The 18,935-nt window shown below is 43.9% G+C and overlaps 1 protein-coding gene across 1 annotated transcript in view; it reads left to right on the top strand.

Annotated features, from left to right (window-relative positions):
• nrxn2b (neurexin 2b) overlaps positions 1 to 18,398 on the top strand; it is a gene marked incomplete at both ends in the record, with an annotated part of 136,486 nt that extends 118,088 nt beyond the window's left edge. Inside the window, 1 exon segment of the mRNA XM_084337906.1 lies at positions 17,473 to 18,398. Coding sequence (XP_084194032.1) covers positions 17,473 to 18,398 — 926 coding nt within the window.
• Positions 18,399 to 18,935: the final 537 nt, after the last annotated feature.

Below are 18,935 nucleotides of genomic sequence, written 5' to 3'. Positions count from 1 at the left end.
ATGACACCCAAGAGATCCGCTTGACAGACAGTGAGGGGAGGGGGCTGAGCTGAGCTGAGTCCGTAGAGAGATCCAAACAGATACTTGTGTTAATACTTCAACAGATTATACACCAGAGGGTCCCTTGAAGGCGATAAACACCAGCCATTGTGTCCCAGCCTCGTTATGCGTGCAGAGCGGAAGTTTGTTGTGATCTCAGAAAGCGCGCGGGGGGGGGGGGGGGGGGGTAGATGCGAAGCTCGTCTATAATATGACTGACGATGGCACTAACCACCGTTCTGCCCGTAGTGGCGGTTAAAGGCGCTATAGATAACATTTAGCCACCAGATGTCACACTAGAGCACCAGCATGTCATTTATCCAATCAGGTGCATTCCATGGGGGGGGAAATGGGAAGTAGGGAGGTGATACATGCAGGCAACATGTAAACGGCATACATTTTGGACCCAACAAAAGAAAAATGAAATGCTAAATTCATTTATTCATTTATTTTGGGGGGTAGTGGAACGCTAGTGCAATATGGGTGCAGAAAAACCGTCCTAGCAATATAGTAAACTATATTGTGAAACAGATGACAGTGTTGCTACTACTTCTGTCAAGAGAGGTCTAGAGAAATTCACAGTATAATAAGTATCCATTCTCTGTCATTATCTCTCTCTTTCTCTCTCCCTCCTCTGTCTCATTGGCTGTAGCTCAATGCCATTGTCCGTGTTTAGCCTACTTTATGTCCTTTGGGCATCTACGGGGCTCGGATTGTGTCTTGAACAGTTCACACCAGGGGTGTAGCCAGAGTTTGAACTTTAGAGGGTCTCAGCCCCTCGTCTTCCATGAGCCTTTAATTTTATGAGGCTGTGATTCTCCTAGAGGTCACAATAGGTCATTTTGTACAGTGAGGTCAAGTAAAAAATAAAAATAAAAAAAGAATGGTCTCACTACAATGAAATGGCTCCTATCTAACATCATCACTGCATGAATACAGCTGGGCTCATTGAATCCACAAGACTCAGCTTTACCAGCTATAACCAACTGATGCAATTCCAACACTGTTTATGGACCACATCATGCAGAAATACACCATTTTTATAGGCAAAGATAACACATATGTACAATAGTACTACTGGACATGCATGGTTTTGCCCCAACGCTGCAGGGGATTAGAATACATTGGGCATGTCTGTAAAAGGGAGAACCTAACCTAAGCCTAACTGTGAAACTTGATTTAGCCCCCTTCCTGACAAGCTAGTAGTATGAATGAATGAATGAATGAATGAATGAATGAATGAATGAATGAATGAATGAATGAATGAATGAATGAATGAATTAATGAATGATTTTTATTTCGGTCTTCTTTTACAAAGCAATGAGTACATACATACATGTACAGTAGTAGGACATTTATATAAAACAAATTTAATAAAATAAACGACCGAAAAGGTGTAGGCTGAAGCCAAGGCTTATATTGCCTTATACCCTTTTTACATACAATTTGTATATAAAATAAAAATGCATAAAAATAAAAACAATTTCAAAAACAATTTGCAAAAACAAAAGGTTTCACAGTTATACAGTAATATACAAAACGTATACAGATTTGTATTTTTGTCACAGTTGTAATATACAGTTATATTATAATAAAATATAATTAGGATTATAATAAAGTTTTATATTTATCACCATATATTTGAACATTTTCTTAAATTTATTAATCGAACTACACATTATTAACACAATATCTGCCACGCAATATCACCATCTTATAGCTCTACCGCCAACGCTGTAAACGGTGGGAGTCGCTCACCTTGTTTGCAGGGCTATAACTATTTAAATATTATAGCTATATCTGCAATACTATGGCCCATTCGACACCGGGTCTATCGTCTATCATCTATCGTTCAAGATTTGGGAAAGTAATATTTTTTCCATTCATACATTGTCGTTTCATACCGTGGTGAATATAAGTATGTTTTTAGAGTGGTCTGGGGTCATTCCTAGAACGCGAGTTATAGGCCCCGATGCATATCATACTTAATCCATTGGCATTTCGTCCCTATAGACGCTACAATTCAAAATTCAAATGCATATGATCGGTATATATTATGCATGCAGGAAATGGGGGGGGGGTCGTTTATGATTAATTGATTGTCAATAACGCCATTCGTTAGTACAACTGCATGCGTTGATCAGATGGATTGCAATGATAGAAATGGACAATCAAGCTGGAATTAACGTTAGATTGCTCTTACCTCCGGCCGATGAGACTACAGAAAGAATATTCCAATTATTTGATTGCCATCTGATAGATCGTATTTCCGTTTGGCCGACGCCATAAACTCCAAAAGCATATTGATTTTTGCGTCTCGAAGGCGATTCAATGCACTCGACTGTTCATCTGGATCCACGTTACAAGATAACTGAGCCCGGACGACATTCACCGACGCACAGAGCCATGCTTCCTGCAGAAAGTAAGTGCAACATTGGCCGAATACCACCTAGCGGCGGTATCGGGCCGTTGCAATCTCAGACAGAGTGTCAGAGTTTCCCAGAGCCTCGCCGGATGAATTATGAATGGAAATAGCGAATAAAATAAATAACGATCACAACAACGAGTCAAGGCACTCAACGATTGGATGGCAATAACGAGTTAACTCGTTCTTGCCGCAGAAAGGGTTAATTCGTTGTCACAGTTATTCCACAGGTTTACCCCTTTAACAGATATACTTTTAATATTCATCCTTGCCTTTGTGTTTAAAAAGACACATGTTCCCCTGAGTTCATACTGGCTCTCTCTAGTTTGGAACAACTTCAATGTATGATGTGATACACAAACTGATTCCTTAGGTTGTCTAGTTTCATATGATACCATTATCTTCACGCTTGCCTAAAGGATTAGCACGCTAGAGCCTGCGAAAGCCAGCTAATGGGGCTAATATATTTTTTAGGGGGGGGGGGGGGGGATAAATATCTTGTGCCGAGTGCCAAAAACTGTCTGCGAGTGGAAAATCAGGGCTATAATCATGTAGGCCTACTGTAGCGTGAACTTTAGTCAACGTGAATTAGATTTAATGCCCCTTTTAATTGAATGAGCGGGTTAAACAATGTCAACAGCGGTTTATCATAATGTAACATACTATAGCTACACAGAGGAGAGGGGAAGTTAAAAAAAAAAATAAAAAAAATAGTGCCACTATAAATTGTATTCATAATGTTTCCATGTTGAAGAAATTGTGTCAAAAGTTGTAATTATCGCTTTAACGCTATCACAGAGTCGTAGATGTGTGTGTGTGTGTTTGTGTGTGTGCGTGCATTAATGTGCCCATGTTGCCACGAGTCGCCCAGCACGCTACGATAACTGCACCTCTCAACAGGGGTCTTTCCCCCTTCCCCCTTCAAGCTGGGAAGAATTGTAAACAGATTTCACAGCCCAAGCATTAAAAGTATATTTGTACCCTTTCTGAGAGTAGCTACACTATTGTTGGTACTTCTCATGTGCTTTCATGTCCTAATTCAAAGCAGATGTTTATTGTTCATTAATAGTCATTAATACACTGTAACTGTCACCTAAGTACACTTAGACCTTTTGTGACGGTGGCCGACTCAGTCACATAGAACTTACTCTTAAGAATGGCAGTAATCATTTAATTGGTTTGCAGCGTATAAAGTGCAGAGTGCATGATTACTGTAAAACCAAATAAAGACCAATTGTTTGCAGACAATGCCACTTTTGTTTTCAGTCCCTGGGTGATACCATTTAAATTAAAACACATGATAGGATACACATAGGTTCGTTTCTTATACCAGGTGAAAGCAAAACAACCTTTACATGGCAGGAGAGAGACTGACACTGAACCCGTTCATGTCATGTAGAAATATATATATTTATTATAACAAAAATATATTTATAAGAATCTAATAACATGGGGCGGCTGATTGGCGCAGTGGGCAAGGCGCTAGCCTCTAACGCAGGAGACGCTGGGTTCTAGCCCAGCTCTCGGCGTTGCTACCGGCTGGCCGGTCGTTCATACTAACACAATTGGCAAGTGTTAGAGGGTGGGAAAGCCGGTGGGTGGGGATTGGACGTTGTGGACAGCGACTCCTACAGGTCGGTTTGGTGACGCCGGTGCGACCGAAGCAGGAAGTGACGGGGGCAGCGTGAGCCTCCCACGCGTTACTCCTCGCCACTGAGAGCTCGAGCTGCTGCGGTGAAAAGATGCGACAGGCTGCCTCCTCGTGTACCGGAGGGGACACGTGATGCAAGGCTTCTGTCCTCACTACAACCGACCAGTGGGGGGCATAGTCGAGCAACGTTCAAGCCAGGGGATGGAAGAATTGGATATACGAAATTGGGATGGAAGAAAAATAGAAAATGGGGAGAAAAAGTGGACAAAAAAAAATAAAAATCTAATAACATGCTAAATTACAATACTACAATAATACAATAATACAATAATACAAAATACAATACACAACCCTATGGTGCCAACTAACTAAATAAACCAATAAATCTTAATATAATCGAGGCTACAAAATATACAATACAGCAGTGTGCAAATAAGCGTGGTGCAAAACCAGCAGTCTAGCATGGGTGAACTGTGTGTGTGTATGAAAGATGCCGTCTGTTTCCAAGCCGGAGAGCGCTGGACGTCCGTCCTCCCCAGACCTGCAATTACAAAGCGAAGGCAGTCATCCCATTCGAACAGCCTATAGCGGCGACAGCTCTAACAGGTGTTGGTAATAATGGACAGTATGCTGTTCTTGTAATACTTACACACGCGACAGGTTTAACACGGTCGCTGCGTAGATCAGGAGTACAACGTAGTGTATCTGCCGACACCCTCCGGTTGCATCGTCTGTGCGGGAAGCCTTCCTCACGTTCCTCTCCGTTCACCAGCACTGTCCAGTCGAGGCGCCTCTATCCCGACCAATGGCGTGGACCTGTGCCCTTCCTTATGCCGCACACACAGCCCCGCAGAAGCAACCCTGCCATCTCTGTTGTCTCCTGCCGCACACCCTGTTGGTGTTTGCACAGCGTCCAATTAGTGGCGGGAGTCAGTAGGCAATGTCCTGGGAAAACAAAGTTATCGCACACAAAAGAATAACCAAAATCACAGAAATATGAATGACAAAGAGTGTAATACTACTAAAAATAATACTACATAGTTAGGTAAATTAAAAATAAAGAGTGCTAGGCAAAACAACAACAAAAATGTAACAGTTTGTGGCGAGGGGAGGTGAGGAGAACCCAAATGCTGAACACAATAACAGAGAGAGGAGGCAGAGACGACGGAGTGAAAGTAAACAGGCTTTTACTGAGCAACATTTACAAGGGACGAACAAAACCGAACTTCAAAACACGGGAAACTAAAACCTCAGTGAAGCTGGAAAATGTGGCAAGAAATACAGGAACGGACTCACTGGGAAATAAAGGGTAAAGGGTTACTCCGCGGACGGCAGGAATAACAGGAGACTTCACAAATGGTGAACAGAGTAGCATGACAGAATACAAGGGAAGAAACAAAACAATGGCGCCACAAGGAAGTCAGTAACGGGCAGGTATATTATCTCCACCCCAAAAACACATTTGCAAGGAGATTTATCTCCACACTAGAAGCATGTAAAGAGATTTATCTCCACACTAGAAACATATATGTAAGGAGATTAACTCCACACTGGAAACATATATGTAAAGAGATATCTCCACACTGGAAACATATATGTAAAGAGATTAAACCATACTGGAAACATATATGTAAATATATGTAAATAAATGATTAAATGATACACACTGAAATCTACGCTCTCTCATCCTGCTTTCCGCAACTCCTATACTTCCTGAGTAACTTGCCAACACTTGCCCAGCTTAATGGTTGTTGACTGCAAACAAGTCATTGATAAGCGACGGCCATATTATACACATAGCCATAATTTAAGATATAGTTTATGCATTCGCAAATATGAGAGCTCTGTCAACAAGACGGCAGTCGTGTAGCGCGGAAACAGCTGTTCACTCATGGCGAGGGGCGTCACTCATAGCGAGGGGGGTATGGAAGCAAATGAGTGCCAGAAGTATTTGAATTTAATCAGACACCGCATTTATAGCATTGAAAATAATAACTTTGAAAACATGTATCTGAATTTGAAAACATGTATCTGAATTTTTTCAGACACCGCATTTTTGTATCTGAATTATTTCAGACACCGCATTTATAGTTTCAGACACCGAATTTATAGCATTGCAAATAAATACTTTGAAAATCATGTATCTGAATTTCTTTGCTCCGAATTTACCAATGCGAAATAAAAATGCAGTGTTAATAAAACAATTCGAATGCATAATAAAATTAAATTCGACGCCAAAAAAAAATTCGATGCATAATTGCGGTGTATATAATTCGATGTCAAAAATTCGATGCATAATTGCGGTGTATGGAATTCGATGTAAAAAACCAACATCCGGGTATCCAGCTGCAGAACCACAGAACCACCACAGCAGCAGCAGGCTGAGGCCCCTCGCTTCCATTGGCTGATTTGGGTCACGTGATTTGGGTCACGTGACCGTCCCACCCAATGGCTGAATTGGAGTATTGCAATGCGGGCATTGACTGATGCACTGCGGGATTGATTGATTGATTGATTGATTGATTGAAAACTTTATTAACAGATTGCAGAATGGGTACACGTGACCGCCACAGGCCCTGATTGATTGATTGAAAACTTTATTAACAGATTGCAGAATGGGTACAGTGACGTCACAGGCCCGGATTGATTGATTGATTGATCTGATTGATTGAAAACTTTATTAACAGATTGTAGAATGGGTACAGTGACCAATTGATTGATTGATTGATTGATTGAAAACTTTATTAACAGATTGCAGAATAGGTACAGTGACGTCACAGGCCCGGATTGATTGATTGATTGATTGATTGATTGAAAACGTTATTAATAGATTGCAGAATGGGTACAGTGACATCACAGGCCCGGATTGATTGATTGATTGATTGATTGAAAACTTTATTAACAGATTGCAGAATGGGTATAGAGGTGTGAGAGGTGTGATAGGTGTGATAGGTGTGAGAGGTGTGATAGGTGGGATCAGTGTGATAGGTGTGATAGGTGTGATAGGTGTGAGAGGTGTGATAGGTGTGAGACTGTGACGTCACTGTACCCATTCTGCAATATGTTAATAAAGTTTTCAATCAATCAATCAATCAATCCGGGCCTGTGACGTCACTGTACCCATTCTGCAATCTGTTAATAAAGTTTTCAATCAATAAATCAATCAATCAATCAATCGGTCACTGTACCCATTCTACAATCTGTTAATAAAGTTTTCAATCAATCAATCAGATCAATCAATCAATCAATCCGGGCCTGTGACGTCACTGTATCCATTCTGCAATCTGTTAATAAAGTTTTCAATCAATCAATCAATCAATCGGTCACTGTACCCATTCTACAATCTGTTAATAAAGTTTTCAATCAATCAATCAGGACCTGTGGCGGTCACGTGTACCCATTCTGCAATCTGTTAATAAAGTGTTCAATCAATCAATCAATCAATCAATCAATCAATCGGTCACTGTACCCATTCTACAATCTGTTAATAAAGTTTTCAATCAATCAATCAGATCAATCAATCAATCCGGGCCTGTGACGTCACTGTACCCATTCTGCAATCTGTTAATAAAGTTTTCAATCAATCAATCAGGGCCTGTGGCGGTCACGTGTACCCATTCTGCAATCTGTTAATAAAGTTTTCAATCAATCAATCAATCAATCAATCAATCAATCCCGCAGTGCATCAGTCAATGCCCGCAGTGCAATACTCCAATTCAGCCATTGGGTGGGACGGTCACGTGACCCAAATCACGTGACCCAAATCAGCCAATGGAAGCGAGGGGCCTCAGCCTGCTGTTTGTGCTGCTGCTGTGGTGGTTCTGGTGTTCTGCAGCTGGATACCCGGATGTTGGTTTTTTACATCGAATTCCATACACCACAATTATGCATCGAATTTTTGACATCGAATTATATACACCGCAATTATGCATCGAATTTTTTTTGGCGTGGAATTTAATTTTATTATGCATTCGAATTGTTTTATTAACACTGCATTTTTTTTTCGCATAGGTAAATTCGGAGCAAAGAAATTCAGATACATGATTTTCAAAGTATTTATTTGCAATGCTATAAATTCGGTGTCTGAAACTATAAATGCGGTGTCTGAAATAATTCAGATACAAAAATGCGGTGTCTGAAAAAATTCAGATACATGTTTTCAAATTCAGATACATGTTTTCAAAGTTATTATTTTCAATGCTATAAATGCGGTGTCTGATTAAATTCAAATACTTCTGGCACTCATTTGCTTCCATAGGGGGGCGTACGCGAGTGCGTCAGTGGCCAAGTGGCCAATCACAGGAACCCGGAAACACAACTGGGTTGGTAAAAGCATACACGCTACCAGGAAGGGGAGTGACAAAGACAACATGTACAGAGGCAGAACATTAATCATAGCATTAATCATAGCCAGCCAACCTAGGCATAAATGCATGAGAGGGTTCAGTATCTGGAGTTGCCCCAGAAGGCCACTGGTCACATTGTTCAGGAAGGAACTCCGGCTGGGACTGTGACAAAAAAAGAACATTTCTGACACCTATCACACTTTAACACACAGAGTGCAACTTAAGTGGTTTAAATTGAACACAACTTTAGTGAACCAGAGGGAGGAAGTTGTCATGATGTGTCCACACACACGGTGATGATGGGCTCTGCTGTCATGCTGTGCTGCATACTGACTGGCCAGCCCAGCATGCCTCCATGTCACAGTCCTGTCACCGTTGTTCACGGCACGTCACCCTGAGATGCTATCGATGTACGTTATTCTGACTCACAGGATATAGACGGTTGGTGTAAGCATGCCAGTGGCCGACTACTTCGGTCAGGAATTGTCCTCCACCTATCTATCCACAATGCTGTTTTGCAAGGGCACCGTCGCTGTATCATGTGCTTAGCGCCGCCCAGGATGATAGTGATTGGTTTATGAGAAATACAAACAAGCCAGCGCGCTTTTTCCCCCAATAGGGAGGTGTAGTCTGACGTCACTTTAGTTTCCCTCGCGGCCCACCTGTATAGGGATTTATCATTGGGAAAATGTATTATCGGCTATTCTGCCTCATGAACATTGGCAAGCTTTCCATTTTTGCACAAAATGAGGTCCCTTCTATCACTAACATTATTGTTTAAGCATTTTTGGTTGAAATAAAATTATACGTAATTATTTTACGATTAATTGCGAATTGTTTCATGTTGAGCTATAGATTGTATAGGAATACACACAGAAAGATACACCATGCCAATGTTCATGCTTTATTTGTTTTAAACTAAACAATTTAGAAATGTGTCCATTGGACAGCGCTAACGTAGTGTGGAGAGAGGTCTACCACAGCGCTAACGTAGTGTGGAGAGAGGTCTACCACAGCGCTAACGTAGTGTGGAGAGAGAGGTCTACCACAGCGCTAACGTAGTGTGGAGAGAGGTCTGGCACAGCGCTAACGTAGTGTGGAGAGAGGTCTGGCACAGCACTAACGTAGTGTGGAGAGAGGTCTGGCACAGCGCTAACGTAGTGTGGAGAGAGGTCTACCACAGCGTTAACGTAGTGTGGAGAGAGAGGTCTGGTACAGCGTTAACGTAGTGTGGAGAGAGAGGTCTGGTACAGCGTTAACGTAGTGTGGAGAGAGAGGTCTGGTACAGCGTTAACGTAGTGTGGAGAGAGGTCTACCACAGCGCTAACGTAGTGTGGAGAGAGAGGTCTGGTACAGCGCTAACATAGTGTGGAGAGAGGTCTGGTACAGCGTTAACGTAGTGTGGAGAGAGGTCTACCACAGCGCTAACGTAGTGTGGAGAGAGAGGTCTGGTACAGCGCTAACATAGTGTGGAGAGAGGTCTGGTACAGCGTTAACGTAGTGTGGAGAGAGGTCTACCACAGCGCTAACATAGTGTGGAGAGAGGTCTAGCACAGCGCTAACATAGTGTGGAGAGAGGTCTGGCATAGCGTTAACGTAGTGTGGAGAGAGGTCTGGCACAGCGCTAACGTAGTGTGGAGAGAGGTCTACCACAGCGTTAACGTAGTGTGGAGAGAGGTCTGGCACAGCGCTAACGTAGTGTGGAGAGAGGTCTAGCACAGCGCTAACGTAGTGTGGAGAGAGGTCTACCACAGCGCTAACGTAGTGTGGAGAGAGGTCTGGCACAGCGCTAACGTAGTGTGGAGAGAGAGGTCTGGCACAGCACTAACGTAGTGTGGAGAGAGGTCTACCACAGCACTAACGTAGTGTGGAGAGAGAGAGGTCTGGTACAGCGTTAACGTAGTGTGGAGAGAGGTCTGGCACAGCGCTAACGTAGTGTGGAGAGAGGTCTGGCACAGCGCTAACGTAGTGTGGAGAGAGGTCTGGTACAGCGCTAACGTAGTGTGGAGAGAGGTCTGGTACAGCGTTAACGTAGTGTGTAGAGAGGTCTGGCACAGCGTTAACGTAGTGTGGAGAGAGGTCTGGTACAGCGTTAACGTAGTGTGGAGAGAGGTCTACCACAGCACTGACGTAGTGTGGAGAGAGGTCTACCACAGCACTAACGTAGTGTGGAGAGAGGTCTAGCACAGCGCTAACGTAGTGTGGAGAGAGAGGTCTGGCTACGGCAAGACTACTGTAGGTAGCAGGACAGACAGGCACAGTGCTAACATAGTGTGGAGAGAGAGGTCTGGCTACTGCAAGACTACTGTAGGTAGCAGGACAGACAGGCACAGTGCTAACATAGTGTGGAGAGAGAGGTCTGGCTACTGCAAGACTACTGTAGGTAGCAGGACAGAATTGGGATTCCAGCCTATTTTCTCAGATTCTATCCAGTAGTAAAGCAGCAAAGAGGGGGCAGCACTCAGTGAGACGGCGTTATGAGTGATGGTGTGTTCTGTCGGTCCTTGTCAACTCCTTGAGTCTACCAGTAAATCATGGTTGAAACGGCCGACCTTAGCGGTAAACTTGGGCAAGTTCCACGATACCCAAGTTTAAAGGTTGTGACGTTATCCGCGGCCTTTCACCGTTTGTGGGGCAAACACCCTTTATTGTGAACATGTAGAATTGTGACACATCGTCCGGCAGCGTGGCTACATGGGTAGAGCTCTGGACTCATGATCAGCAGATCACCGTTTCGAGCCCCGGTCAAGGCTGTTGTCGGAAAATGGTGTTGTTGTCCAGCAGGGAGCACTCTCTCCTCTGGACCTAGCAGTAACAATGCCCCTGTCATGGTGATAGGGACACTGTGCAGTGTCGTCACTCGGATGAGACGTTAAATTTGGTTGTTAGAGAACCCAGGGCACCTATTACATCGAGTAGGAGGTTCCTGGCCAAATTCACAATCATGTATCTGATGTCAAAGCCATCTACTGTAATCATTCATTTCACTTAATTGGCTGATATCAATCTCTGTCTCCTGAGCCTTTCAGCCATTGTGATGTGTGCCTGGTGCCAGTGAATGGTAGCCATTGAGCCTGCGTAGCCCAAGGTTGGGTGCTACACAGAAGTGCTTTGAGTGTCTAGAAAAGAGCTATATAAACACAATGATCATTCGTTAATTTAAATATGATGTATTGTAGACGTACAAAGGATTCTTAAAAATGGATCAAACCGCCTTCATCAGGAAGGCACGGTTAAATAATCTGTCTGAATCTGCTGCCTTGGAGCTGTTTGGTCTTGACTTTCTGACCAAGCCAGTGCACCTGAACGCCATCACCTCATGTATAAGTCGACGAGGACTGAACGCACCATAAGTGAGTTATGGTCGATAAATGTGGCAAGTTGAACACACCCAGGCAAGGTTATGATGATGTCACACAAGTTGGGATAAATGATCGAATATTGTATTTTATTTTTTGCGTCAGGTTTGAAAGCTACACTTGGACCCCTCGTGTTTTTTCCTCTGTCATCGTCCTTGATCAAAGCAGAGTTATACAACAGCGTTTACCCAAACTATTTCGGATGGATTGGATGTGGGGCGAGTCAACGTGACGGGAACGGGGACGAGCAGAACATTTATTAGGAGACCATCCTCAAGATCATCACCATCATCAGACACACTCATCAGCGTTTCTGTCCACACCGCTCTCAATCAGCGTGGATGACTCATGCTCTGATACAGTCGAGTGGGAGTGAGGAGTGTGTGTGTGTGTGTGTGTGTGTGTGTGTGTGTGTGTGTGTGTGTGTGTGTGTGTGTGTGTGTGTGTGTGTGTGTGTGTGTGTGTGTGTGTGTGTGTGTGTGTGTGTGTGTGTGTGTGTGTGTGTGTGTGTGTGTAGGTGTGTGTGTGTGTGTGTGTGTGTGTGTGTGTGTGTGTGTGTGTGTGTGTGTGTGTGTGTGTGGGTGTGTGTGTGCATGCGTGCTAGTGTGTGTGTGTGATAACAAAGGCGGATATTCTCATGAAGGGTATGAGTTCAAGTTCAAGTTTGTTTTATTTGTCACATATAAACGTATATGTACTTTACAGTGAAATGCTTTGTTCTGTATATGAGCCCATGAGAATGTGCTTCATACCGTAAAAAAAAGTAAAGGAGGAATAACACTATACAATATACAATACAATATGAACATTTATCTGTGGTCCAAATTAGTCAATCAATCAATCAATCAATCGTGTTGGTGTATTCCGAGTGAGTGAGTTCTTGGCAGTTTTATTTGCAAACAGGTGACGCGGCACTATATCTTTGCGTATCTTTTTGACCACAGGGTGTTTTCCCACCATTCTGCAGGTGTTACTTGCAGCTGGCCAATCAGAGCTACATCCGGAGAGAGAGAGAAAGAGAATTGAGGGTCCAGTCAATGGGAAGGGGAGAGCCAATCACATGTGTTGATAGGGTTTATCTATGGAGTAGTGGTAGCTGTTAGGTCACACACACACACGCACGAAAGGAAGTGAAAAGATGCTTCAGTCGATAACCGGTTACTATCTATCTGAGAGACCGGCGTGTGACGTTCTCTGTGTGTGGGGGTCGAGAATCCACCATTATTTCATCCATCTTCTCCTTGAGCCAGATTCCTTGGCCTCCTTTAAAGGCCTCAAGGGTTTTTGGCTGCGATTACCCAGTGAATGTCATTTACACACTTGATTTATGTGTAGTTAAAGCATCAAGCCAGATTTTCTATTATATATTATTGTTTGTTTTCCCAGTGATTGTAAATTTGAATGCAGGTCTCTTCCATTTCAGTGTGTAAACAGACTCTTTACAGCCACAAATTAGCATTCCAGTAAACAACTACAGAATGAAAACACGTCTTAATTTCGACCTATTTTTTTTTGGTGGTGGTGGTGGTGGGGCTTCCGATTTGTTTACCTTTGAATCACAGATTGGTCATTAGGAGACCATTTGAGTAAATAAATGTCTTGCTAAATATTTCAGCAGCATTAGCAGTGCACTATAAATCGTTGTAGGATCTTCCCTCCCAAATTTCAGCACAGTTCTACAGTATTAAAAAAAATAAAAAAATAAAAAAAAGCCTGCGTTTGTAAAATAGGTCACATAAACACAACAACACTGCTTAATTTATACAATATTATTCTAACTAAGATCCACTGAAAAAAGCAATCGTTTTCGTGCATAGGTCACACTAGATCGATCAACTAACAACTAAGCTTTTCCTGGCAGATAACAAGATGAGAGTTAACCTACAAATATGAGACAGTTCTGACAGCAGGATATTGATGTAACTAAGATAAATGTTTTTAACCCTTTCAATACCACACTACAGAAGGTTAACCTTTCACTACCACACTACAGACGGTTAACCTTTCACTACCACACTACAGACGGTTAACCGGCTGTAGTGTGGTAGTGAAAGGGTTAACCTTCTGTAGCGTGGCGGTAAAAGGGTTAACCTGCTGTCGTGTGGCGGTGAAAGTGTTAACCTTATGTATTGTCGCAGTGAACGGGTTAACCCTTTGGTAATGTGTTAATGGAAGGGTTAATGGATAGATATTTATAGATCTCGATTCACAGATTTACAGATATGGATCTCAGCGTGTTTCTGCAGTAATCCTGCCAAGGTATGGACATTGAATTTACAATGATATTCAACAAGTTAAGCGTTTGCAATTCAAAACATACAGTACTATTAACATACTAACATACTAGTATACTTTCTGAATACATCAAAAGTGTACAAAGTATACTTTCTGAATACTACTAATAATAATAGATTCCATTTATGTAGAGCCTTTAATTTGCAGGAGCAAATCATGAGATGCTTCACAGAATATATATTTAGGAATATATACTTAAGTATATTTCTTATTTGTTTTACTTGGGACGTATAAGAGGAGTGCACAAAAGACAGAAGTGACAGTGTCAGAGGTGGACCAGATGCAGACCGAGCAGGTAGATAGTGAAACAGATGGTCGTGTAGAGATAGTGTCGCCTCGCCATCACCATCGCCCTCAGTCAGTCCCACACAATAGAATCTCCAACAAAGTCCAACAAACGCTTTTTTTCTCCTCTCTTTCCCTCGCTTTTGACAAATTAACTCCGTTGACCGAAAACCGAAGACGCTCCGAGTTCCATACAACTCATATCATCATTCATGTACAGTATGTCGAGATTCTTTTTTTATTCAGTCTTCAAGGTGAAGCGCAGCCCTCAAACACAGAGAACTGTTTCGGGTGGGTGGGATTTTGGAGCATTGCCATGGAAACACGACCGTTCTGGAACTGGTGTTGAAATAAGAACTCTGGAGGGGGGGGGGGTTTCTAGGTTGAACAATGACTAACGTTTCTCTCCACAGCGTCTCATAACTTCCTCCATGTCAAGGCCTGTTTCTGTCATAATGTGTGTTGTTATATTGCTAATGTTTTTTTTTTTTTTTTTTTTTTTTTTTATGAGGCTTTCTTTATTTAACCCCAATTGCATCACCTTCCCCTGTGACAAAGATCCCCTTTTGACATTCTTTGAGTGGAAATGTATGAATTGTACACATGCTGGGTTGGGGGGGGTGGGGGCTTGAACGCTGCTGAGCTGTTTAATAATAGGCCATGGTGGAACCTGTATTATTCCCAAACCCTGCCCCCTCTCCCATGCCCCGCCTCTGACTTCCTCTCCTGACTCGCTTGACCCTTGACCCTTTGACCCCCCACCCCTACTAGTCACTCTGATTGACCTCATCAAATGAACAAAGAGCCAGAAGTCATGATTTTATGCAGATGATATTGGTATTTCTTTGGTCATATACCCCCCCCCCCCCCCAAAAAAGTGTCATAATCATTCAACTGCCCCACCTTCTCTCTTCCTCTGTTTTGAATGGTTTCTATGACTGTGACTCCTAACACAATAACAGGCGCTGCTGCCAAAGGAGCAGGAAATGTGTTATTTACGGTATAGAAGGGAAGTGAAGTGAAAACGTATATGCATAGAATGCCTATCTCTGATACTGTGCTGCTATGTGCTGTTAACATTTATCCAATTATGCCTTAAGACAAACTCCAATCGGGCGTCCACTCTCTAACAGAATGATTACAAGTTAATTCACTTTGAAGCTAATGTCTGGTTTGTGTACCAATACCCAACAGTGTTTTGTTATTACATTTGGTCGTGACTGTAGCAGCCGAGGACAATTAACATCCATTTTCTCTTAGTGTCCCTGGTGGTGAACAGTATTACAATACTAAAATAAAGAGTATTGTTCACCATTAACACTAGTACACAAAATAAAGAGTATTATTCTGTATTAATGCTAGCACACAAAAGAACAAGTATTATTCTGTATTAACACTAGTACACACAATAAAGAGTATTATTCTGTATTAATGCTAGCACACAAAAGAACAAGTATTATTCTGTATTAACACTAGTACACACAATAAAGAATATTATTCTGTATTAATGCTAGCACACAAAAGAAAGAGGATTGTTCACCATTAACACTAGTACACAAAGGATGTTCAACCTTGCCTGTTCGGTGATTCTGTGACAGAAAAGGGAGGCTTAAAATGCCCTGACATGCAAAGTATGCCTTCTGAGGAGGGAGTTAGGTGTTAAACACACACACGCGCACACACACACACACACACACACACACACACACACACACACACACACACACACACACACACACACACACACACACACACACACACACACACACACACACACACACACACACACACACACACACACACACACACGCACGCACGCACACACACACACACACACACACACACACACACACACACACACACACACACACACACACACATTGAATATAAAGTCGCAGGGAAAGGGTTAGGGCTGATATATTCAGTCTTTCCTCAAACAGTGTACTCTATTGTGTGCACCTTATTGAGTTTGGGGATGAGAATTAGGGGCATCAGTTTCCTTGCAGCTGTGTTTTTAGGGTTTGCATACAGATTAAGCTCATTAGAAATGAGACGTAGAACACTGCAGGGGTGGGGGTTGAGCCCATTCCTCATGAAACTGAGAGAATCACAATGCATTATTCAAGGATTTTCTTTTCCTTATGATTATTTTTCGACAAATACAAAAAAAACTAGTGAAGAGAAGGAGAGAGAAGGAGTAATTGGTGGGGGGTTGGTTGGTTGGTGGGGCGGGGGGGGGGGGGGGGGGCGGTGGGGGTGTATTATTATTATTATTATTATTATTATTATCCAAAGAACAATCTTACACGGCTTTGTTTTTGTAATTTTTTTTTTCATGCAAAAATCATGCGGCCAATTTGTTGATGTAAGTGACCTGAACTCCGTGGTTTGCTATCTCATTTAACCAATCACAGCCAAGACATGCTGAGGTGCTAGTGTTTGTCAGCTATAGGAGAGCATATACAGTAGGTTGTCTAGTACAGTACGCTACAGTATAGGAGAGCATACAGTGGATGGATAGGTTGTCTAGTACAGTACGCTACAGTATAGGAGAGCATACAGTGGATGGATAGGTTGTCTAGTACAGTACGCTACAGTATAGGAGAGCATACAGTGGATGGATAGGTTGTCTAGTACAGTACGCTAGCTCTGAGGTGTTAGATGTTTTGTTTTCTAGCCTACTTATTATCCAGTGCCAACAGTAGCCAAACCTATGTAGGTTTTTACGCAGTCTAGCGTGTAGGGCGACAGGTCAGGCCAGATAGGAATGTTAGGTAAGAACTAGAACTGTTTTCTTACATCCATCTTGTATTTTAGTCAGTCAGACAGATGTTAACATTTAACTTTTTTTTTTAAATAGAAAAGAAGAGGCTTAGACTAAAAAAAATTTTTTTAACTAACTTTTCTTATAACTAACCTCATGTTAAGTCGTAGTGCTGTTGTTGCTGTTTTTAATTTCTGAACTGTTGCTTTTCTTTTCTTTTGGTTTATTCTGTCGGAGGGGGGTCTCTCTCATGGTAGCCGCCGGTCTCTAACTCTGCTCTCCCTTCCGTTGTCTTTCTTGTTCCCCAGGAGGTGAATTAGTGTTGCCCATAATAACGGTGGATTCCCTAGACCCCCCATCTATCGCCACCCACTACCCGGTAATCCCCCCGCCCCCCACCACGTACCGCCCCTTCCTCACCCTGCTCGAAACCACCAAAGAGTCCCTCCCCTTGGCCCCCAATGGCCGCCCCCCTTGCCCCCTGGACCAGGAGGACTGCGAGGAGGCCATTGAGGTGTCGGCGTACGGCTCGGGGGAGATGACGGAGTCGGACGACGAGGACTATTACAAAAACTCGCACCTGGTCACCGACAGGACTGTCCTCCCGCCTCCCCCGGCCGGCGACGGCGGCGGCGGCGCGCAGAGCCCCCGCGACCGCCACTCCTCCCGCTCCCCCAACTCCCACCGCCCGCCCCTCTCCTCCACCCCTACGGCCGACCCTGACCAGCTCGGCCCGCGCCTCAAGCCCGGCGCCGGCGGCGGCAGCAGCAGCAGCAGCGGCGGCGGCAACAACAACATCCCCGCCGGGAAGATGAACACGCGGGACCAAGTGCTGCTGCCGCCCGCCCACCCGTCCTCCGACCCGGGCCATCGCCGGGTCCCGGGGGGCGGCGCCGCCACCGACCCCCCTAACTTCCCCCATGTGCCCACCCCAGATCCCACGTCGCCGGAGAGAGGCCTGCCGGGCGCCGTGGAGGTGCAGCAGTCCAGCAGCACCACGGGCATGGTGGTGGGCATCGTGGCGGCGGCCGCCCTGTGCATCCTCATCCTGCTGTACGCCATGTACAAGTACCGCAACCGCGACGAGGGCTCCTACCAGGTGGACCAGAGCCGCAACTACATCAGCAACTCGGCCACGCAGAGCAACGGGGCCCTCGTCAAGGAGAAACAGCCCGGCACTGCCAAGACAGTCACCAAGAACAAGAAAAACAAAGACAAGGAGTACTACGTCTGAGCGAGGGGTGGAGGTGGGGGGGGGGGGTGGAGGAGAGAGAGAGAGAGAGAGAGAGAGAGAGAGAGAGAGAGAGAGAGAGAGAGAGAGAGAGAGAGAGAGAGAGAGAGAGAGAGAGAGAGAGAGAGAGAGAGAGAGAGAGAGAGAGAGAGAGAGAGAGAGAGAGAGAGAGAGAGAGAGAGAGAGAGAGAGAGAGAGGGAGAGAGACAGGAACAGACAGCAGGTACACTTAGAGAAGGAGAGAGAGAGAGACAGAGGGAGAGATGGTGAGGGCAGTAAAATGGGTAGTTGTTGGCAGTGTCTTTTATTTAATTTACTAAAACAAAATGGCCACACTGCCCTACGGCCCGTCCTCATAACCCCCCCATCAACTCCGATCTGAGGGAGAAGTGAGACGGCGAGGAGCCTCTCTCTTTTACCGTCGTTTAGCTGTCAGAGTCCCATCTGTGTTCCCGCCATTCAAAATGTACTCAATTTGATTGGCTTATTGTCATTATTATTACTACACGCAGTAGTGTTTGGAGGAAAGGCTATGCTAAC

Source organism: Notolepis coatsorum, assembly GCF_963971535.1.
Source record: "Notolepis coatsorum genome assembly, chromosome: 1".
NCBI lineage: Eukaryota > Metazoa > Chordata > Actinopteri > Aulopiformes > Paralepididae > Notolepis > Notolepis coatsorum.
This window is presented reverse-complemented; position numbering and strand designations above follow the sequence as displayed.